A 21,294-nucleotide genomic window follows, 5' to 3' on the forward strand; every position below is an offset into this window, starting at 1 on the left:
TGATGATTCCAGCTGAGGTTTACACCCCAGGCCCCACACAATGGTGGACAGATGTGCCTGGGGCAGATCGATTGGCGGCTCTGGACAAAGACTAAGTTATACCCAGCACCAATCAACAACGCCAAGTCTGACAGCTGCAGGCTTCGGGGCAGTTTGGTTACGGCCATAACCGGTCTTGGTGACGGCCCGGTGAAGAACCCCCCCCCCCCCCCCCTCACACCTAATTGTCCCACTAGGGCTGGTTTAGCACAGGGCTAAATCGCTGGCTTTGAAGGCAGGCCAGCAGCATGGTTCGATTCCCGTACCAGCCTCCCCGAACTGGCGCCGGAATGTGGCGACTAGGGGCTTTTCACAGTAACTTCATTTGAAGCCTACTCGTGACAATAAGCGATTTTCATTTCAGCCATACTGTTATAGACAAAAATATACAATTAATCACAAGATTAATCCATTGTGCAAAGGCAGATTTTGATGTGAGGAAGGACACATTTATTCCGTTCTCTGCTTTCGTTCATTGAAAAGCAATTGACAAAAAGATACCCATTTCATTAGATCCAGATGTAATTTATTGGTAACAAGAGACTGCAAAATTCACAATATAATAAACTAATACAGGAGAAATGGTAAACGTTCTTATTTCAGCAGCTGTCTATCTTCGTGTTTCTCTAATGGCCTCCACACAGCGTCTTGATTCACAGAATGGACGTGTATTTAAACAGAGAGCACAAATCTCTTGATCTGTGAATGAAAAACATTTCAGATCTTTTTATGAACATAATCCCAAGTTCAGAAAGTGACCAGCAGGAGAATTTACCAGACAGGGGTATGATTCACGGATAAGGTAAGAATTAAGAACAGGAGGAGGTCACTCGGCCCCTCGGGTCTGCTCTGCCTCTACCTCAACCCCACTTTCCCAGCCTATCCCACATCCCTGAACACCCAGAAGAATCTTAACGTCAGCCCTTTGGGTTGGAGAATTCCAATCTTCTGGATGAAGACATTTTTCCTCAGTTCTCTCCTCAATGGCTGCCGCTTTTATCCTGAGACTATGATGTAACGTTCCACACTCTCCAGCCATGGGAGAGAATTCCGAGATCTTCCGATCTCCAGATCGTGGGAGATCAGGCGTCCGACCCAAGGTGCACACCAGGACCCGGCAAAGTCCTGGCATGGAGACCTCGGAGGAAATTACCCAGGAAGTTTGAACTTCCAATGGAAAATTCCCCTGCTCCGCAGGACCCAGCGCAAACGTCTCCAAGTCTGAGTCGAGAATGTCTGAGAACTTTCCAGGAAATATTAGACAGAAAAATTCTAGTCCAACTCCTGGATAACGAGGGGATTGACCCCACTAATCACTCACACAGACCACCCCCTTCCCCCCACTCCCGTCACCACCTTCAGACTAACCTCAAACCACTGATTACACCCGCTGATGCCCTAGTTACAACCATCTCCCAGCACCCAGCTAAACCCCAACCTACCCCCCAGGCCTCACTCAAACTCTAAATCCCTAAGCCACCTTTCCATTTCCCCAAAGACAACCTCACACACCTGCCAAGCTACCCATCTACCACCCTAACAGCCACATTACCCACCTAGCACCTCACACACCTGCCAAGCTACCCATCTACCACCCTAACAGCCACATTACCCATCTAGCACCTCCCACACCTGCCAAGCTACCCATCTACCACCCTAACAGCCACATTACCCATCTAGCACCTCCCACACCTGCCAAGCTTCCCATCTACCACCCTAACAGCCACATTACCCACCTAGCACCTCCCACACCTGCCAAGCTACCCATCTACCACCCTAACAGCCACATTACCCATCTAGCACCTCCCACACCTGCCAAGCTACCCATCTACCACCCTAACAGCCACATTACCCATCTAGCACCTCCCACACCTGCCAAGCTTCCCATCTACCACCCTAACAGTCACATTGCCCACCTAGCATCTCCCACACCTGCCGTCCTACCTCACACACCTACCCACCGTACGAACTTACCCATTCACCCATACATCCATTCACTGATATTCATACTGGACATTGAAATTTGCCGAGTGCTGCATAGATTCATAGTGGGTGTGTCCCGTGTTTTCCCTGTGCCTCAAAGCTGCAATGGAGCTCTCCAATGGCTGCAGCTTTCTGCATTTCTGCAGGAGCTGGGTTCAGAAGACCCGACCAGGAAAGCGTAGCTGCGCCTGGGTGCAGGAGGGTACGGTGAGAGAAGCAATGCAATGGCGATTGACACCTGTGAGCGATCCAGGCAGCCACTTGGGTAGAGCTACTAGATTTGCAATTTCTCTCTCAAACTCAACAGGTCCTCTAAGAAGTCCCTTAAACCCAACCCTTCTGACCACTCATTGCTCACCTGTCCTTTTGCTCCGTGTCATGTCTTTGTCTGATTATGCTACTATAAGCCCTGATGTTTTTACTACATTAAAGATGCTATATCAATCCAAGTTAAAATATTCTAAAGCTTATTCTGTGTCCCATTCATTAATCTGGCCATTGAAAACTTACCATATTGTACCTCTGTAACATACATAGGAATTCTAAAGAGAATCTGATTTAAACAAGGGCCATGTGTACACTAGATCTGATTCACACACTCTAATAATTTTACATATAGATTTTTTTTTCATGTCTATCCTTCTAGATTCATAAAGTCAAGGCATTAATATTCCTAGGCATTGACAAAACTAATTTTCATATCAATTCAACAACAGACTAACTTCTGTGAAAGAGTTTATTTCATAACTTCCTCCGTGTCAGAATTAGGGTCAACTTTGTTCGGTTTAAACCCTCAACAAACATCACCAACACAGACATTCTGGTCATTTCTGTGCATAAATTGGTCGCCATGTTTCCCACATCACAATAGTTGCCCACATTCCAGTACCTTTTCAATGAAATCGTTACATTTTGCTTCATTCCCTTTGAAATCTTCATTAACGTCCAATGTCAAAACCGGAACTCTATTTAAGTAGTCATAGTGAAGCCTAGAATGAGAACATTGAATAAAATAAGAGCCGAATAAACCAATACAATCCACTACAAAATTGCCCAATCCTGAACGTTGTCCAGGCCTTGATGCATTTGGACACGGACTGCTTCAATATCTGAGGAGCAGCAAATGGTGCTGAACATTGCGCAGTTATCAACGAACATCATCACTTATGATGGGAGGTCAGTGACGAAGCAGCTGAAGATGATTGGGCCTCGGACACTACCCTGAGGAACTCCTCTAGCGATGTCCTGGAGCTGAGCTGACTGATCTCCAACCACCAGAACCATGAGTACTGCTGAAAAAAGACACATGTCGAAGCTTTTTGACATGCCCTAATCAGCGCATTCGCAGGAATAATAACTGTACAGGGAACAATAATTTATACTATAAGAAGAGAGTCCTGATTGTTTGGCAGGTACACTCTGACTGGTAGAGGTGTTGCCATGAAGAATGCACCAATCAACTGATCATAGAATCATAGAATTTACAGTGCAGAAGCACGTCATTCAGCCCATCGAGTCTGCACCGGCCTCTGGAAAGCCCACACCTCCACCCCATCCCTTCAACCCAGCAACTCCACCCAACATTTTTGGACATAAAGGGGCAATTCAGCATGGCCAATCCACCTAACAGCACGTCTTTCAGGACTTGTGGGAGGAAACCTTCGCAGACACGGGGAGAACGTGCAGACTCCGCACAGACAATCATCCAAGCCGGGAATCAAACCTGGGACTCTGGTGCTGTGAAGCGACAGTGCTAACCACTGTGCTACCGTGTCGCCCATAACTGGCAGTTAGCTGCCAAGTGTTGTTTAAATTCAAACCAGGAAGGTTGACTCTGATTGGTTAAGGCATTGCCCTGGGGAATGAATCAAAGAATGGCTGTCACCTATTTTGTTCAGATGAAAAAGGCGCAATGTGTGTACCTGTTCTTTCTGTCTGCAAAGCACGGGTTCTTCGTGTTAATCGATGCAGCTTCTAGCACGCCTAAGTGTGCGACATTGCGAGCCCGACTGATAATCTTAAATCAGTTGTCAGTGTAATTCTTAGCACACAGAGGATTGTTTAGCAAATTGTTCAATCACAAAATCACATCTAATGTTGGACACTGCGTTTTGAGTTTTGCAAGTACAGCCTGGTTAGATAGTCTGTACTTTTGCCCATTGCGAACAGCAGAGGGGATGTGCTGTTTGTTACGATCCGCCAGACTTTGGGACGTACGGCCTGCATTCCTGGCATCACACCAGCACTGAAATTCATAGACCATGTTACTGTGCAATAGACAGATGCCTTCTGGTCTGACAGTGGCATCCCGATATTGGCGAACACCACCCGTAATGCTACTGCATAGTAGCAGCGTGAAACAGCCAGCTTCACCTGGTGCTCAAATTTCCTACAGCTTCACGTGCTATAAGATTGGCCTTTACTAGCAGCCTTGTTAATAGGGCCCGAGCCATTTGCTCACCATGAAGGTTTGATCCTGAAATAGGACAGCATCAACGTCATCCTGCGAGATAATGGCTACCCTGATCATGATCATTGCTCACCCTGCATCGTGCAAACTCATGAATGGGCATCTGGCCGTCAAGTTCGACCCTGGTGTTAGGGGAGAGACAGGGGCTCCAGATGGAGTTCAGATTAGAGTCCATGGGGAAGGCTATGGGCCAGTTGTGGAGGGCCAGAGGGGCAGTGTATGAGTACGGGTAGAAGGTGAGTAGGATGCTGACCCACCTGTTGAGGAAGCAGGGAGGGAGATTGGTAAGGTGAGGGACGAGAGGGGCGAGGGAGATGCAGTGGTTCCTGGATGAGTTGGAGTTCCCCAAGGTGGAGTATGGGCTGGTTCAGGGCCTGGGGGCCCTGATTGGTTGAGGGAGGAGATGGAGGGGATGGGTGCGATGCAGGGAAGGCCCCGGGGCCGGACCGGTTCCCAGTAAAGTTTTGTAAAATGTTTGGCGCGGAGCAGGGGCTACTGGTGGTGAGGGCGTAGAACAAGGCGTGGGAGCGAGGGGGGGTAATTCCCCCCACATTGCCGCAAGCTTCCATCTGCCCGATTTTAAAGAAAGAGAAGGACCCGGAGCAATGTGGGTCGTACTGCCCGATATTGCTGCTGAATGTTGATGCTGGTGAAGGTGCTGGCATCGCAGATTGAGGACTGTGTGTGGGGGGATAGGGGGAAGACCAGACGAGATTTGTGAAGAGGACGCAGTTGTTGCCGAATGTGAGGAGGCTACTTAATGTAATTATGATGCCCTCGGAGGGGCAGGAGGTGGAGGTAGGGGTGGCAATGGACACGGAGAAGGCTTTTGATTGAGTGGAGTGGGCGTACTTGGTGGAGGTACTGGGGCGGTTTGGGCTTGAGCAGGGATTTGTGGACTGGGTCTGACTATTGCACAGGGCACCGGGAGCGAGCATTCGGACGAACCAGATGGGTTTGGGGTACTTTGAGTTACATTGTGGGACGAGCAGGAGTGCCCACTCTCCTCGTTGGCAATGGCGCTTCGGGCATTAACGGAGTGGAGTAGGATTGATCGGGGAGGGGGTGCCAAGCATAGAGTTCACCTCCAAGCGCATGATTTGTTATTAGATATCTCTGACCCGGTGGGCAGCATTGTAGGGATAATGGAGATTTATGGGGAATTTGCCCGGTATTAGGCGTATAAATGTAACATGGGAAAGAGTGCGGTGTCCCCGATCAATGCCAGAGGACAAGACAGGAGGTTAGGGGAGTGGCTGTTTAGGGTGGTGAGGGGAGTCTTCAGCATTTAGGAATCCAGTGTTGTGGAGCTGAGCCCAACTACATAAATTGAGCTCGGCACGACTGGTGGAGGGGATGGAGGTGGATTTTAAGAGGTGGGATGTGTTGTCGCTGTCACTGGCTGGCTGCGTGCAAACGGTGAAAATAACAGTACAGCCCAGGTTTCTGTTTGTGTTCCAGAACCTCCCAATCTTTGTCCCCAAGTCCTTTTTAGGACGGTTAATGGGATAATATTTGGGTTTGTGTGGGCAAGGAAGACCCCGCCGGTGAGGCAGGTGTTTCTGGATGGGGGAAGGAGCAAGGCTGGGGGGGGGGGGGGGGGGGTGCTGCCGGCGTTGCTAAAATTACCACTGGGTGGAGAGCAAATGGGCTCGTGGAGGAGAGGTTGGTTTGGACACAGGTGGAGGTGGCCTTGTTTAGGGAAACGAGTTTGAGGGCTCTGTTGTTGTCGCCTCTGCCGATCCCCGTCGGCCAGGTACTCCGTGAGCCCAGTGCTGGTGTCGGCGGTAAGGGGGCGTGGGTGCAGCGGAGGCAGCATTTGGGGCTGGAGGGCTTCTCGTTGTGGGTGCCGACCTGCGACAACCATAGGGATGTGCCGGCGGAGCTGGACGTGACGTTTCGGGGGTAGCGGTAGGTGGGGATTAAGTATTTTAAGGACTTGTTTATAGGGGGCAAATCTGGGGGGCTGGAGGGGTTGGAGGGATTGTTTGACTTACTGAAGGGGAACAGCTTTAGGTACCTGCAGGTTCGGGATTTCCAGAGGAGAGAGGTTCCATCCTTCCAGCGCTCCCCCTTCTGGTGTGCAGGATAAGCTGTTGTCGGAAGATGAAGTCGGGGTGGCGAGGGTGTCGGATATACACGAGGAATTGATGAGGAGGGACGGCACTCCGGCGGAGGAGATTGAGTGGAAGTGGGAGGAGGAGCAGGGAGGGGAGGTGCGGGCCGGTGCATGGGTAGAGGCCTTGTGGAGGGTGAACGCATCCTCGTTGTGTGCGAGGTTAAGCCTCATTCAGTGACGGTGGCGCGGAGGAGCAGGTTCTTTGTGTGGGTGGAAGACAGGTGTGGGTGGTGAGCAGTGGGACCCGTGAATCACGTCCACATGTTCTGGGAGTGTCCAGGACGGAGGGGCTCTGGCAGGGATTTTGGGATGTTATGTCTGAGGTTCTGGGTGGGGGTGGTGGGGGGGAGTCTGGAAGTGGTGATATTTGGTGTGTCGGAAGTCCCGGGAGTCCAGTTGAAGGGGGGAGAGAGAGAGGCCGATACATTGGTCTTTGCCTCCCTGATAGCCCGGCGATGGATTTTGTTGTTGCCGAGACTCGGAGCAGTTGATGGCAGGGGTGTGGGGCAGTGACCTGGCAGAATTGCTGAGGTTGGAGAAGGTCAAGTTCACTCTGCAGGGGTCAGAGGATGGACTCACCCAGGGGTGGAAACGTTCATTTATCTCATCACGGAGGATTGAGGGGTCAGTACGAGTGTTCATAGAATTTTTTTACAGTGCAGAAGGAGGCCATTCGGCCCATCGAGTCTGCACCGGCTCTTGGAAAGAGCACCCTACCCAAGGTTAACACCTCCACCCTATCCCCATAACCCAGTAACCCCACCCAACACTAAGGGCAATTTTGGACACTAAGGGGAATTTAGCACGGCCAATCCACCTAACCTGCACATCTTTGGACTGTGGGAGGAAACCGGAGCACCCGGAGGAAACCCACACACACACGGGGAGGATGTGCAGACTCCGCACAGACAATGACCCAAGCCGGGAACCAAACCTGGGACCCTGGAGCTGTGAAGCGATTGTGCTATCCACAATGCTGCCCCAACGTAGAAGATGGGATATGGTGGGTGCTTGGTATCAGGGGGGTTTGGGGATCAGTGATTGTTTGTTTAGGTCACTGTGTCGTTCGTCTGATATTTTGTATTTAAATGCAAAAGGCTTTGAATAAAAATATTTTTTTAAAAGATAATTGGCAAAAGGATCAGAGGTGAAGCTGGAGAATCTTTGGTTATGCAGCAAGTTATCGTAGCCTTTAATGTGCTACTGAAAGGGCAGGGAAAAGAGATTCAGTGGAACTATTAGAAGGGAAATTGGAGAAATGCTCTGGGGTAGGATTTTATCAATCTCAGTGGCCCCTGTCGCAAAACTCCATTGCTGCTCTTGGTACCCATCAAACTTATTTCCCAGGGGTTTGGTTCTGGATTGAGTGGATGGCGTTAACGTTCACACTTCAGGATTCGGACACTTAGCAAAACCAGAAGAAAGGAAAAAATGTTGCTCTTGCCGCATTGTCCTGTGTTGCAGCCAGCATTCATGTTTAACATGAAGTTTCTCCAAGTACTCCATGGGGATTCCCTGCTCTTCCAATCGACCTCTCTGGGTCAGTCTCTTCATACAGTTCTGAAAAGCAAAGAGAAATCTAGTTTCCCCATTCCCAACAATCACCATACAAGCGTCTTACCATCAATAGTTCTCTAATGCTCAGATTGAGAGTTATGCTCTCATTGTCTCCACCCACGTGCCCAATGTCAGTTACTCAATTTGACACAGTGACAATGGCACCCCTCTCCCCATTCCCGTCTCCATCAACTATGTATCAACTTACCTTTCTAATTCTCTTCCTTATTGTATATTACCCTGACGTTCACGGTTTAGAAAGAGTTGTGTCTCATTTCATAGTGCAACACGTTCCAAAACCAAATCCTCTCGTGAACCTGCTCACACATTTCTCTAATAACTTAAAGAAATTCTCCAACTCAGAGACTGGATTGTGAATCAAGTTAAGCTTTAAACCTCTGAGAACTGGGTTTGAAGCAATGACAAAACGACTGGTTATGAAACCCCTGTTTCCATTGACTATAAGATCGGATGTGAAGTAAGTTGATACACCTAGATCCAGTCTATGGTGCAAAAAAATGTTAGAGTGTTATATATGTGGGTTATTGCAGTTGTGTGCAATTTCTTGTTAAGGGCGGTACAGTGGCACGGTGGTTAGCACTGCTGCCTCACAGCTCCAGGGTCCCAGGTTCGATTCCCGGCTGGGTCACTGTCTGTGCGGAGTCTGCACGTCCTCCCCATGTCTGCGTGGGTTTCCTCCGGGTGCTCCGGTTTCCTCCCACAGTCCAGAGATGTGAAGGTTATGTGGGTCCCTGGGGTTGGTCATTCTCACACCCTCTCCCAATTCCTCACAGATATTGAACAGTATTTTGGCCCCCGCGGAACTTGCCCTCGTGGTGCTGATGACGGGCCAGGCGGCCAGACGCCGGAGACGGTGACAGCAGCAGCATCGACGGAGGCTTGAGGAGGTGGCCCATGTGCAGGGCCCCGCCCCACACCCTGAGGACCCGGCCCCCCATCAGGCCAGGGTGAGACCCGGGGGGGGGGGGGGGAGGCTCCCGACGGTGTATAAGCGTTGCTTGTCTTTCGAGCAGATGGCGGACAGCGTGTGCCGCAGGAGGCTCTGCCTCAACAAGCAGACGGTGTTGCACCTGTGCCATCTCCTCACCGGCTTGGCACCACGTGGAGAAGGAGGACACCCGCTCTCCATGGCCATAAAGGTCACCGCAGCCCTGAACATTTATACCTTGGGATCACTCCAGGGTTCGAGCAGGGACCTAGTGGCATCTCGCAGGCCACAGCCCACAGATGCATCCAGCAGGTCAAGGTTGCCATGTTTGCCCTGGCAACAAATTATGTAAGCTCTGAGTGGGCCAAGCCAAGCAAGATGCCCGGGCATCAGGATTCTCCGCCATCACCGGGATGCCCCAAGTCCAGGGGCTGATAGACTGCACACATACGGGAAGATTTTCTGGATCAATATGTTGAGGAGCCAACTAGAGAACAGGCAATCCTAGATTTGGGTACTGCGTAATGAGAACGGAATCACTGGCAATCTAATTGTGCGCGACCCCTTGGGGATGAGCAACCATAATATGATAGAACTATTCATTAAAATGGAGTGCGAAGTAGTTGATTCTGAGACTAGGGTCTTAACAAAGGAAACTACGATAAAATGAGGTGTGATTTGGTGATGATCGATTGGGGAATGTTTTTTAAAGGGATGACAGTGGATAGGCAATAGCAAACATTCAAGGAGCGAATGGAGGAATTGCAACAATTGTTTATTTCTGTCTGACACAAAAGCAAAATGGGAAAGGTGGCCAATCCATGGCTTACAAAGGAAATCGGGGATAGTATTCGATCCAAGGAGGCAGCATATAAATTGGCCAAGAAAAATAACAGGTCTGAGGATTGGGAGCTGTTTAGAATTCAGCAAAGGAGGATCAAGGGATTGATTAAGAAAGGGAAAATAGAGTACGAGAGTAAGCTTGCAGGGAACATAAAGATTGACTGTACAAGTTTCTATAGGTATGTGAAGAGATATAAGAGTGAAGACAAATGTAGGTCCCTTACAGCCAACAACAGGGGAATGTATAATAGAGGATAAGGAAATGGCTGAGCAACTAAACACATACTTTGGTTCTGTCTTCACAAATGAGGACTGTCAGAGGGTCAGTACTGAGGGAGTGCTGCACTGTCAGAGGGTCAGTACTGAGGGAGTTCCGCACTGTCAGAGGGTCAGTACTGAGGGAGTGCTGCACTGTCAGAGGGTCAGTACTGAGGGAGTTCCGCACTGTCAGAGGGTCAGTACTGAGGGAGTGCTGCACTGTCAGAGGGTCAGTACTGAGGGAGTTCCGCACTGTCAGAGGGTCAGTACTGAGGGAGTGCTGCACTGTCAGAGGGTCAGTACTGAGGGAGTGTTGTTCTGTTGGTGGCGTCCGTGTATAGTCGGATTAGGGCCATGAGTATTTATGGGCGAGGAGGTGTTGGCCCATTCCCTTCCCCGAAGGGTATTGGAGAAAATGATGGGAATTAATCCAGCAACCTTAATTGGTGACTTTTCCAAAAATAGCTCAATAATGGCTCGATTAATTGAAGCCAGTTTCACCTCTTGCTATAACAGTCTCTGGATTCAGTAGCCAACCTCACCTCGGGTGTCACTCGAAGATAGATGATTCCATCGAGCTCGATAGTTGTGCCAAAGCAGCTGTGTATCCAGGCGTGCCAATCCTGGTACATAATCCATTCAGTCTCACTGATACAATCGGATTCGTACAAGTTGGAAGCAAAAACATACCTGTCATTAAAAAAAAACAAATTGAGGTGTTGTGGTAAATGAGTTGCCCTGTTTGCTGTGGATGTTGCACGGCTTAAATCACAGATTTACATCATATTGGCCACCTCCGGGGCATTGGTGAGCTGAAGGGGAGAATTTGTTCACAGTGCGTATCCATACAGTGAGGTGGGCAGCACGGTGGGTTAGCCCTGCAGCCTCACGGCGCCGAGGTCCCAGGTTCGATCCCGGCTCTGGGTCACTGTCCGTGTGGAGTTTGCACATTCTCCCCGTGTCTGCGTGGGTTTCACCCCACAACCCAAAGATGTGCAGGGTAGGTGGATTGGCCGCTAAATTACCCCTTAATTGAAAAAAAAAATCAATTGGGGACACTAAGAGCGCGATTCTCCCAAAACGGGAGAAATCGTAAGACTGGCGTCAAATCCAGGCGGGTTTGACGCCAGCGCGCCCCTTCCCGACCGGGAACCGATTCTGGTCCCCGGTCGGGGCTAGCAGCCCGACGCCGTAAGCTCCGGCATCACGGGCTTAACGAATTTCGTTAAGCCCGCTTGCCGGAGTTAGCGCCGGCTGACGCGTCATATGACGTCAGCCGCGCATGCGCGGATTGGAAGACTCCAACCCGCGCATGCGCGGATGACGTCATCGCGTATTTGCGCGAAACCCGCGCATGCGCAGGCCGGGATGCCCCTCAGCCGCCCCGCGAATGGATACTGCGGGGCGGCGGAAGGACAAATAGTGCGCGGGCAGCGGGCCCGATGCCCGCGATCGGTGCCCACTGATCGCGGGCCCATGGCACCCTTGGCACGGCCGTGGTACTGCCGTGCCAATCGGTGCCATGGTTATAAAAAGCGAGTTGTTCCCGCCGTTTTTATACGAACGGCCAGACCAGGTGTGTTTGCCGTTCGTAAAAACATTGTAAAGGGCTGGGACTTCGGCCCATCTATCAGCTGTGAATCGCTGCCGGCCGTAAAAAACGGCGGCAGCGATTCGTGTCGGGAGTTGGGCGGGGGGGGGGGGGGGGGGGGGGGGGGAAAATAGCGGGAGGGCGGGAAAAAATGTCGGGAAGGCCCTCCCGCTATTCTCCGACCCGTCGTGGGGGGCGGAGAATCGCGCCCTAAAGTTAAAAAAAAATCAATACAGTGAGGTGGAATTGTCGAGAATGTTACAGCACACCAGCAGACCGTTTGGCCCATCTGGTCCTGTCCTTCTTGAGCCCTCCTCCCCTTCTTCATCTCACATTATGAACAGAACCGGCTATTCTTTCCTTTCTCATGAGCTGATCAAGTCTCCCGTCTGTTCATTACCATGGATGGGCAGGATCTTCTGTCTGTACCCGCCCACCGCCACCCCTCCCCATGGGTGCAAAGTCCCATCCATTGTCAATGTTGATGGATTACTTTAAAGCCTTTTTGCTGCCATTAATTCCTTCCTTTCCTTAAAGCTATAGCCTCGCTCTCCCTTGGGCTGCTCTTCCCCATCTTTCAGCCCAGATTAGATGTTCAGCTAGCTATTCAACCATGAATGGAGGCACTTTACCCGACCCTGCTCGAACCTGACTTCCTCACACTAGAAGTGATTGAACAGTGTTGACGAGTGGAGCTAATAGTACTTGAGCAGACCGTCTCACAATGCTTTGGGCAGTGCAAATTCAAACCGACATTTGTCTCTGATGCTGCAACAAAGAAAGACTTGCATTTATTTAGCACCTTTCACAAACATATGGGGCGCGATTCTCCGCAAATGCGGCGAGTCGTAAAGGCTGCCGTGAAACTGGCCGTGCTTCACGGCAGCCTCCGTGCCCCCTCCCAGGACCCGATTCTCCCCCCCGGGCGGGGCTAGCAGCGGGGCCCCGTGAACCACGGCATCGCGGCCTTAGCGACCGTCGCTAAGTCCGTGCGCCAAGCGTCACAACGGCTGACGCGCACGATGACGTCAGCCGCGCATGCGCGGGTTGGACGGCTCCAACCCGCTCACGCGCGGATGCAATCATCATGCAGACGCATCAAACCCGCGCATGCACGGGCTGTCACGCCCCTCAGCCGCCCCGCGGACTGATCCAGCGGGGCGGCGGAAGAACAAATAGTGCGCGGGTATCGGACCCGCTGCCCGCGATCGGTGCCCACCGATCGCAGGCCCATGCCACCCTTGGCACGGCCGTGGTGCGGCCGTGCCAATCGGTGCCATGGTTGTCCGGGACGGCACTTTGTGGCCGTTTTCACGAACGGTGAGAGCCGGTGTGTTTGCGTTCGTGAAAACAGCCGTAAAGGCCTGGGAACTCGGCCCATCGGCCTGGGGAGAATCGCTGCTCGCCGTAAAAAAAACGGCGAGCAGCGATTCGTGTCGTGGGGCGGCCGTGGGGGGGGGGGGGGGGGGGGGGGGAGGAGAATAGCGGGAGGGCGTGAAAATTATCGGGAAGGCCCTCCCGCTATTCTCCGACCCGTCGTGGGCAGCGGAGAATCGCGCCCATGGAGCTGGATTCTCCGATTTTGTGCCGGCGCCGGTGTGGGAGCTGTGGCATTTTATGGCGCCAAAATCGGCGCCGGACCCTCTCCAATCCTGGGAGCGGTGAGGGGCTAGCTGCTGCTCCGGGCAAATTTCCCGGCTCCCACAACAAAAACGGTGGGGGAGTGGCCGGGTCCCAGGCCGCGCATGCCGACGGCCTGCAGTGGTTGTGCCGTAAAACATGGCGCCGGCCGTGCGGGGACCCGACATGCCAAATACTGCTCCCTGGCCACCCCCCCCCCCCCCCCCCACCAGTCCCCCCAGCCCTCGTGGAAACCCCCCCCCCCCTCCTGGGCCAGCAGCACGGCTCCCGGCCGACTGTGGCGGAGCAAGGCAGAGTCCACAGCCCCGGCACCGATATCGAGCGTCGGGCAATGGTGAATCCCGCCCACGGTGTCCCAAAGTAATTTGAAGTGTAAACAATATTGTAATGTAGCAAACACAAACATCCAATTCACACTCAGCAAAAACATGAGATTGTGATGATCAGTTTTAGTGATGACAATTGAGGGATGAATATTATCCAGCACACTGAGGGAGCATTCCTCCCCTCTTCTTCCTTCACTTAGTACCATGGGATATTTTGCACTCGCCCTTGGCCCAATGTCTTATCTGAAAGATGGCACCTTTGACAGTGTGGCACTCTGCTGGCACTGGGAGTGTCAGCATGGACTTTGTGTTCACGTTTCTGGCATGGAGACTGACGAGATGAGAGTGTGACTGGCTGAGCCACGGGCATTGGGACACTGTCATGCGAGAGTACCTTTAAGAAATGGGTGTTTAAGAAATGTACATTTAAGAAATGGGTGTTTTTCCGTGACGTCAGAGTGCGGGTGGAGCCGGGCTGTCTGTCAGCTTTTTACTTTTGTTTTAGGCTGTTTGCTGCAGGATGCATTTTAGTTTCGTTTGAAAAATGATATGAAAATCGCTTAGTGTCACGAGTAGGCTTCAATGAAGTTACTGTGAAAAGCCCCTAGTCGCCACATTCCGGCGCCTGTTTGGGGAGGCTGGTACAGGAATCGAACCGTGCTGCTGGCCTGCCTTGGTCTGCTTTAAAAGCCAGTGATTTAGCCCAATGTGCTAAACCAGCCCCTAACCAGCTTTTCAGAGCTGGATAGCTGCAGTCACAGCCAGAAGGGGTAATGGTCTCTCTCACTGTAACCTAAAAACTGTAAATCAATCCTTTGGTGATTTAAAATTAATAACTGCTCTCAGTACTGACTTTAACCTGATGTGCTTCTGTTAAAAGTTCTTCTTTAAGTCTTATGGATGTTAAAAGGAAAGCTTAAATGATTACTTAGTGTTGTAGTCTTTGGGGGCTGTATTTGCTAAGATGTTCACTGTACGTTTTAAAAAGGTTAACGTGAGTTAACAGAATAAACATTGTTTTGCTTTAAAAAATATTTTTCCATTTCTTCTGTACCTCACCTGTAGAGTGGGTTGTGTGCTCCCCGTACCACAATCTATGAAACGTTGTGGGTCAGGTGAACTCCATGATACACTTTGGGGTTCTCTAAACCCTGGCCCATAACCATACAAAGAGATGACCAAGTTCACACAGTGGAATATCGGGGATGCGCCATTACCTGTCACTGTACAGAGATCGCTCAAAGAATTGGACTGGATGGGCAGAACCTTTGACCCTGTCGCTGAGAGATTTTAGCTGTGACCGTACTCTACTCAAACAGGCGTAATTCTGGAATGTGTAAGACCAGCGTTCTGGTTTGTCGTACATCATCTGGAGCAAATTCCCTCCACTCTTTTGCGACGCTGTCAGCTCCTTCAACGTACAAGCACATGGAGTAATGGTTAAAGCCAACACGGTAGTATTGTGAATAGCATAATTGCTTCACAGCTCCAGGATCCCAGGTTCAATTCCGGCTTGGGTCACTGACTGTGCGGAGTCTGCACATCCTCCCCGTGCGTGCGTGGGTTTCCTCCGGGTGCTCCGGTTTCCCCCCACAGTCCAAAGATGTGCAGGTTAGGTGGATTGACCATGCTAAATTGCCCGTAGTGTCCAAAATTGCCCATAGTGTTGGGTGGGGTTACTGGGTTATGGGGATAGGTTGGAGGTGTCGACCTCGGGTAGGGTGCTCTTTCCAAGAGCCAGTGCAGACTCGATGGGCCGAATGGCCTCCTTCTGTACTGTAAATTCTATGGTAAATTCAAACACACCACCAAAAAAAAAAACACTTCATGAAACTTTCTTTGACAAGAAGGACTCTGCATGGATCCAGAAACATTTAGTCCCCACACACACAGATGTTCATTTGCTCGCAAGGATGATGAGATCAGGAGATGGGCAAGCTCGGACAATTTATTCTCCTGACTGGACGCCATATTTTGATGAGATAGTTACCCAAGGTCTCTCTCCCTGTTGCGGGGGGGGGGGGGGGGGGGGGGGGGGGGGGGGGGGGGGGGGAGTAAAAAAGAAACCACATCTGTTATCTTAAAAAAGAGCAAGGGATTTTCTCCCCGCCCCCCCGAGTCCTGGCGAATATCTATCCTTTGATCAACATCACCACACAGTCACATTGCTGTGTCTGAGATTTTTCAATTCTGCAAATTGGATGTCCAGTTCCCTATGTTACCATGACGACACTTCACCCAAACCTCATTGGCTGAAAAGCGTTCTGAGATATCCTGAGGGCATGAAAGGTGCTATATAAATGCAACTTCTTTCATTCCCCCCCCCCCCCCCTTGCTGTGGAGTGACACTCACATGAGGTCTTACCAGAGCTAGTGCCAATCAAATACTCTCCCATTCCTCTTCAAATGCAGGAGATGGAGGAAAACGTATGGCTGGATCGCAGAATTAGCTCTTTTTTAAAAAAAAAATATTTTATTGACGCATTTATAATTTTCAGATTTTAAACATTTTGAACAGAGAGATCCAACACACCCAAGCGCCCGCAATGTCACTCCCAACTCCCCCCCATCCCTACACCTTAACTACCCATACATTACATACATTACATACATTTGGGGCCTCACGGTAGCATGGTGGGGGCAGCACGGTAGCATGGTGGTTAGCATCAATGCTTCACAGCTCCAGGGTCCCGGCTGGGTCACTGTCTGTGTGGAGTCTGCACGTCCTCCCCGTGTGTGCGTGGGTTTCCTCCGGGTGCTCCGGTTTCCTCCCACAGTCCAAAGATGTGCGGGTTAGGTGGATTGGCCATGCTAAATTGCCCGTAGTCTAAGGTTAATGGGGGGATTGTTGGGTTACGGGTATACGGGTTACGTGGGTTGAAGTGGGGTGGTCATTGTTCGGCACAACATCGAGGGCCGAAGGGCCTGTTCTGTGCTGTACTGTTCTATGTTCTATGTTCTATGTTCTATTAGATTCCCCGCCCTTATCCGTCGCAGAATGAACTCTTAACGTTTTGAAACGAATCATCAATATGGGGTGAATCTGCAAAGCTGTCAGATACATAAGGTTCAACAGCCATTGTGCGTAAACCCGGTTCAGCCGCTGCTGCTGGAAAAGCAGCCAACCGACAGAGCTGAGGAGTGGCTTAGCTGCTGTCCGGCCACAGTATGGTGTGGTGGTGGCTGCTGAAGTCAGCAGCCCAGCTGGACAATGAAAGGTCCATTGAGCTGGCTACCAATCCAACTGACCTGGATAATACGCTGTCCACTCCATATTACGGTTGGCATGGGCAACGGGGCGGAAATATTCAGATCCTCATCTCATTGCAAACAAAAAACCCTCTTACCTCCGAATCATCTTTCTCAGTTTGTACGTTACACCAACGGGCAATGGGCTCAGCAACAACATCCCAATCGTCACTGGCCTGTCCGAGTATCTGGACCAATGTTGATTTCCCAGCAGCTGTTAATATAGATTTTGCATTCAATTATGCCAGCCCTCATTGAAAGGTTCAATTCCAAGATGAAATTCAATTGCATGGTGAAACAGGGCAGCACGGTAGCACAGTGGTTAGCACTGTTGCTTCACAGCGCCAGGGTCTCAGGTTCGATTCCCGGCTTGGGTCACTGTCTGTGCGGCGTCTGCACGTTCTCCCCGTGTCTGCGTGGGTTTCCCCCGGGTGCTCCGGTTTCCTCCCACAAGTTCCGAAAGACGTGGGCCGGGATTCTTCAAAACGGCGGCTCAGTGTTTCACGCCGGCGTCAATGGGCCTTTTGGCTCAGCAATTCCGTGGCCCACAGGAGGCCAGCACGGCGCCGGAGTGCTGCACGCAGCGCCGGCGCCGATACGCGGCCCTGCACTGCTGGTCGCAGATCCGCGCATGCACGCGCCGGCCGATTCCGCGCCGGCCCCGCACGGCGGACCCACACAGCGAGCCGGCGTGGAAGAATGTAGCCCCCCCCCCCCCCCCAGATCCCCCCCCCCCCCCAACCAGGACGGCGTCCGCAGCTGCGACATTGAGCTCCCGCTGGGTGGAACCATACGTGAACCACGCCGGCTGGAACTCAGCTGGTTGACTGCGGAGAATCGCCGTGGGGGCCTCTGTCAACGGCCCCGATCAGCACCACGTCGACCGCGCGTGTGCGGCTGGCGCCGATTCTCCAGTCGCTGGAGGTTTGCGTCAAACGTAATCGCGGGTCTGACGCCCCATTCTCCACCCCCGTGCCGAACGCGATTTCGGAGCAGAGGCTCGGAGAATCCCGGCCGTGCTGTGAGATGAATTGGACATTCTGAATTCTCCCTCTGTGTACCCGAACAGGCGCCGGAATGTGGCGACTAGGGGATTTTCACAGTAACTTCATTGCAGTGTTAATGTAAGCCTACTTGTGACAATCCCTTTGTTGAAAGGGAGGAATTTGCAAGTTTGCAGGGACGAATTGGATAGCTTCTTCATACGGCCAACGCCAGCCTTCTCCTGTGCTGTGTGCTGTTATAATCTCTCCACAGAGTTTAACCTACCATTAAAAATTAATTCTAGAATGAGCCAAGCTTAAGGAACTGTTGCGACCTTAACAATATCTTGCATTTAGGTTACACCTTTAACATAAACCTGCTGAGGCATCCCACTGGCAAACATTGAAGGGGAGCCACCTGGGGAGATATTGGGACAGGTCACCGATTCCTCGGCTTAAACAGGTGGATTCTGAGGTGTATCTTAAACGGGCAGAAAGAAGCCAGCGGAGAGAGGAAATTCCAGAGTCTGAATTTCAGGATGACCTGGATTCGGCCCCAAAGAATCGTCAAGGAACTCATTCTGCCAACTCCAGCAGCCCCGATGTCATATTACTCTCTAAGGAGCATCGATTGGCATAAGGCGGGAGGGATGTCCACCTCTCACTCAGGAGGGTCTCCCGCCTTGGAAAGCTGCCGGCTAATCTGATTTGCCAGGAGCTCTCAGGGCTCTCCTGGTACAGCGCCCCAGTGGCCGGAGGAAGCACTGCAGGAAGCTGCCTGGAAATAGTTCCTGGGAACGGAGGACTAACGAATGGCTGATGGCCCAATGTGGCGGGACGAGGGAACGCCTGGGCAGTTATGAAGGGGGCGATTGAGGTCTCAGGGGATAGGCGGGGAGGAGAGAGGTTTGGAGTGGGCGTCCCCAATCAGAAGGAGGCTTCTGAAGGAGGTACAACCACCCCTCATTCCTATCCCAGATCCAACTTTGTTCAATTATGCATTTCCCTCCGAGCAGTCATCAACGCGACAGCCTAAATTTAAAGCTGGCCAGGGAAAAACCTTGAAGTGGCCATTAAGAGAGGGCGGCATGGTGGCGCAGTGGTTAGCGCTGCTGCCTCACGGCGCTGAGGACCTGGGTCCATCTCGCCCCCAGGTCACTGTCCGTGTGGAATTTGCACATTCTCCCCGTGTCTGCGTGGGTCTCGCCCCCACAACCCAAAAAGATGTGCAGGGTCGGTATGCCCCTTAATTGGAAAAAAAAAGAATTGGATGCTCTAAATTTATTTTGTTTTAAAGTGGCCATTAAGTGGTCACTTAAAAACCTTATTTGGGGCACAGGGGGACGTCCCATCCAAGGTGCTGCCGCCCTGGAACAATTACCAACAGGTCACAGTGGGCAGGATCTGGGCTGGACAGCAGAGTTGGAGAAGGGTACAAATCTCTGGGGGGAGTGGGGCTGTGGAGATATGGAGGGTGCCAGTCCATGGAGAAATCTGGAAGTGAGACTGAGAATTTTAACATTGAGGCGCTGCTGGACCCAGAGCTGAAATATCAGCGAACACAGGCGGGGGCGAGGGATATAAACGGATGGTGCGAGTTAGGGTAGTCAGCCTTCTGGAGCATTATAGGACAGGAAGATGTGTCGAAGTCAATGTCACAATTCAGGGAACACTTACCCACTGCAGGAGGGACGGATTTTAACCAACATTTGGGGTCCTGCTTTTATTTTTGTATTTGTGACTGTTGAGTTCGAGGAAGCGTAAGGAAACAAAAGGTTTATTGACGTAGAACCCTGGTCCCAGAGGGACTACCTGTGCCCAGCCCACACTCGGCCTGGGATGTTTGTGTCCTGATTTGCTCGCCTGCTGGTGAGGGAGCTCCGCCTCTCAGTGATGAAGCCCATATTCCACAAGACTCACGGGGGGTCTAATCGACCTGCTTGTGGGTATCCTGGAGGTAACAACACTGTCGCAATAAAGAGCTTGTTGTAACTTTACAACAGAGGAGCTCCCCTTAATATACAATGCATACTAAACCATCTGTCGCCCTCAATGTCTGAAATTAAGGTCGTGGACAAGGATGGTTGCCACAAAGGAGCTGAATGCCATCAAATATGAAGGGGAATTAAACTGCAGATGGAGGCAGAGCTGTCGAGCTGTCCCTGGAGGGGCTAAGGCTCCGGTTTACAGGCAAAGCCCGCATGTTAAAGACGTTCCATTGTCCGATTGCACAAAGCTGCAACTGTCACTCACCTATATTTCCCTCGATGGAAACTTTCCTGGGTTTAACGCTGCCAGACTGGTGTCTGCTCCTTTTGCTGGGGTGAGCTGCCATGCTCTCTTGGGCTGGGGGTGAGAGTGAGAGTGTGAGATGTGATTATAATCTCTTGTCTGCTCTTGTCTCTCTCTCGCTCTCTCGCGCTCTCTCTCTCTCTCTCTCTGTGCACTGATGCAGCTGGGTTAGTGAGAGTTACAGACAGGAAACACGTTCTCTCGCATTCATTCATTCATTCTGTAGCAGCTCCATGTGTGGCCACAGTTTCAGGAATCATTGTGTTAGAGCTTCACAAACAACCGCCGACCCCTGAATTTCTCTTCCGGAACAAAGATATTCCAGCGAACACTCATTTCTACAGATTCACTGTCGTCTGAAAATAAGCACATTGACAGTTACAACAACATCATCTATTTATAGAAAGAAGTCTTACAACACCAGGTTAAAGTCCCACTTGGACTAAAGTCAGACTTTAACCTGGTGTTGTAAGACTTCTTACTGTGCTCACCCCAGTCCAACGCCGGCATCTCCACACCTCATCTATTTATAGAGACTTTTTTGAAAAATATATTTCTAGTGAAGCAATGTTTTGTTATAACAAAGTAATACCACACTCTACCACCAATATACAGAGGTACAACCCAGAAATAGCACAATCAATACTCAGTAATCCCATTAAACCCAACCAATCGAACATATAACTAAACCAGCCCCCCCCCCCCCCCAATCAGCTGATGGTGACTACCACTTTGAAAAATGGAAATGATTTGCTGCCATCTCAAGTCGAACCTTTCTTCAGACCCTCTAATGATGCACTTGACCTTCTCCAGATATAGGAGGCTGGATTCTCCAATTTTGAGAGTAAGAGCTGACGCCGGCGTAGGAACCGTGGTGGTTTACGACGGCAAAAACGGCGCAACAGCTGCACAGATTCAGCAACTCTGAATGACCGAGCACCATCGCCACGTGGAACGCAACCAATTCCATGGGAACTGATGCCAGATTCGCCAG

At 51.2% G+C, this 21,294-nt stretch overlaps 1 protein-coding gene across 2 annotated transcripts; it reads right to left on the minus strand.

The window, feature by feature from the left end:
* Positions 1-466: 466 nt before the first annotated feature.
* Positions 467-20,487, minus strand: LOC119963541 (deoxycytidine kinase-like). 2 transcript variants are annotated; one of them, XM_038792829.1, is made up of 7 exons: positions 20,262-20,487; positions 17,124-17,239; positions 14,994-15,187; positions 10,761-10,908; positions 8,056-8,171; positions 2,915-3,011; positions 467-740 (listed from the first exon to the last, which is right to left on the minus strand). In XM_038792829.1, exons 1-7 carry the CDS (start codon positions 20,341-20,343, stop codon positions 693-695), a joined length of 801 nt encoding a protein of 266 aa, XP_038648757.1. In that variant the 5' UTR covers positions 20,344-20,487; the 3' UTR covers positions 467-692. The 2 variants fall into 2 exon arrangements, with proteins under 2 accessions (XP_038648757.1, XP_038648758.1); XM_038792830.1 differs by having other exon boundaries at positions 544-738; positions 2,912-3,011; positions 20,262-20,459.
* Positions 20,488-21,294: the final 807 nt, after the last annotated feature.

This window comes from Scyliorhinus canicula, chromosome 3 (genome assembly GCF_902713615.1).
Source record: "Scyliorhinus canicula chromosome 3, sScyCan1.1, whole genome shotgun sequence".
Classification (NCBI taxonomy): Eukaryota; Metazoa; Chordata; class Chondrichthyes; order Carcharhiniformes; family Scyliorhinidae; genus Scyliorhinus; species Scyliorhinus canicula.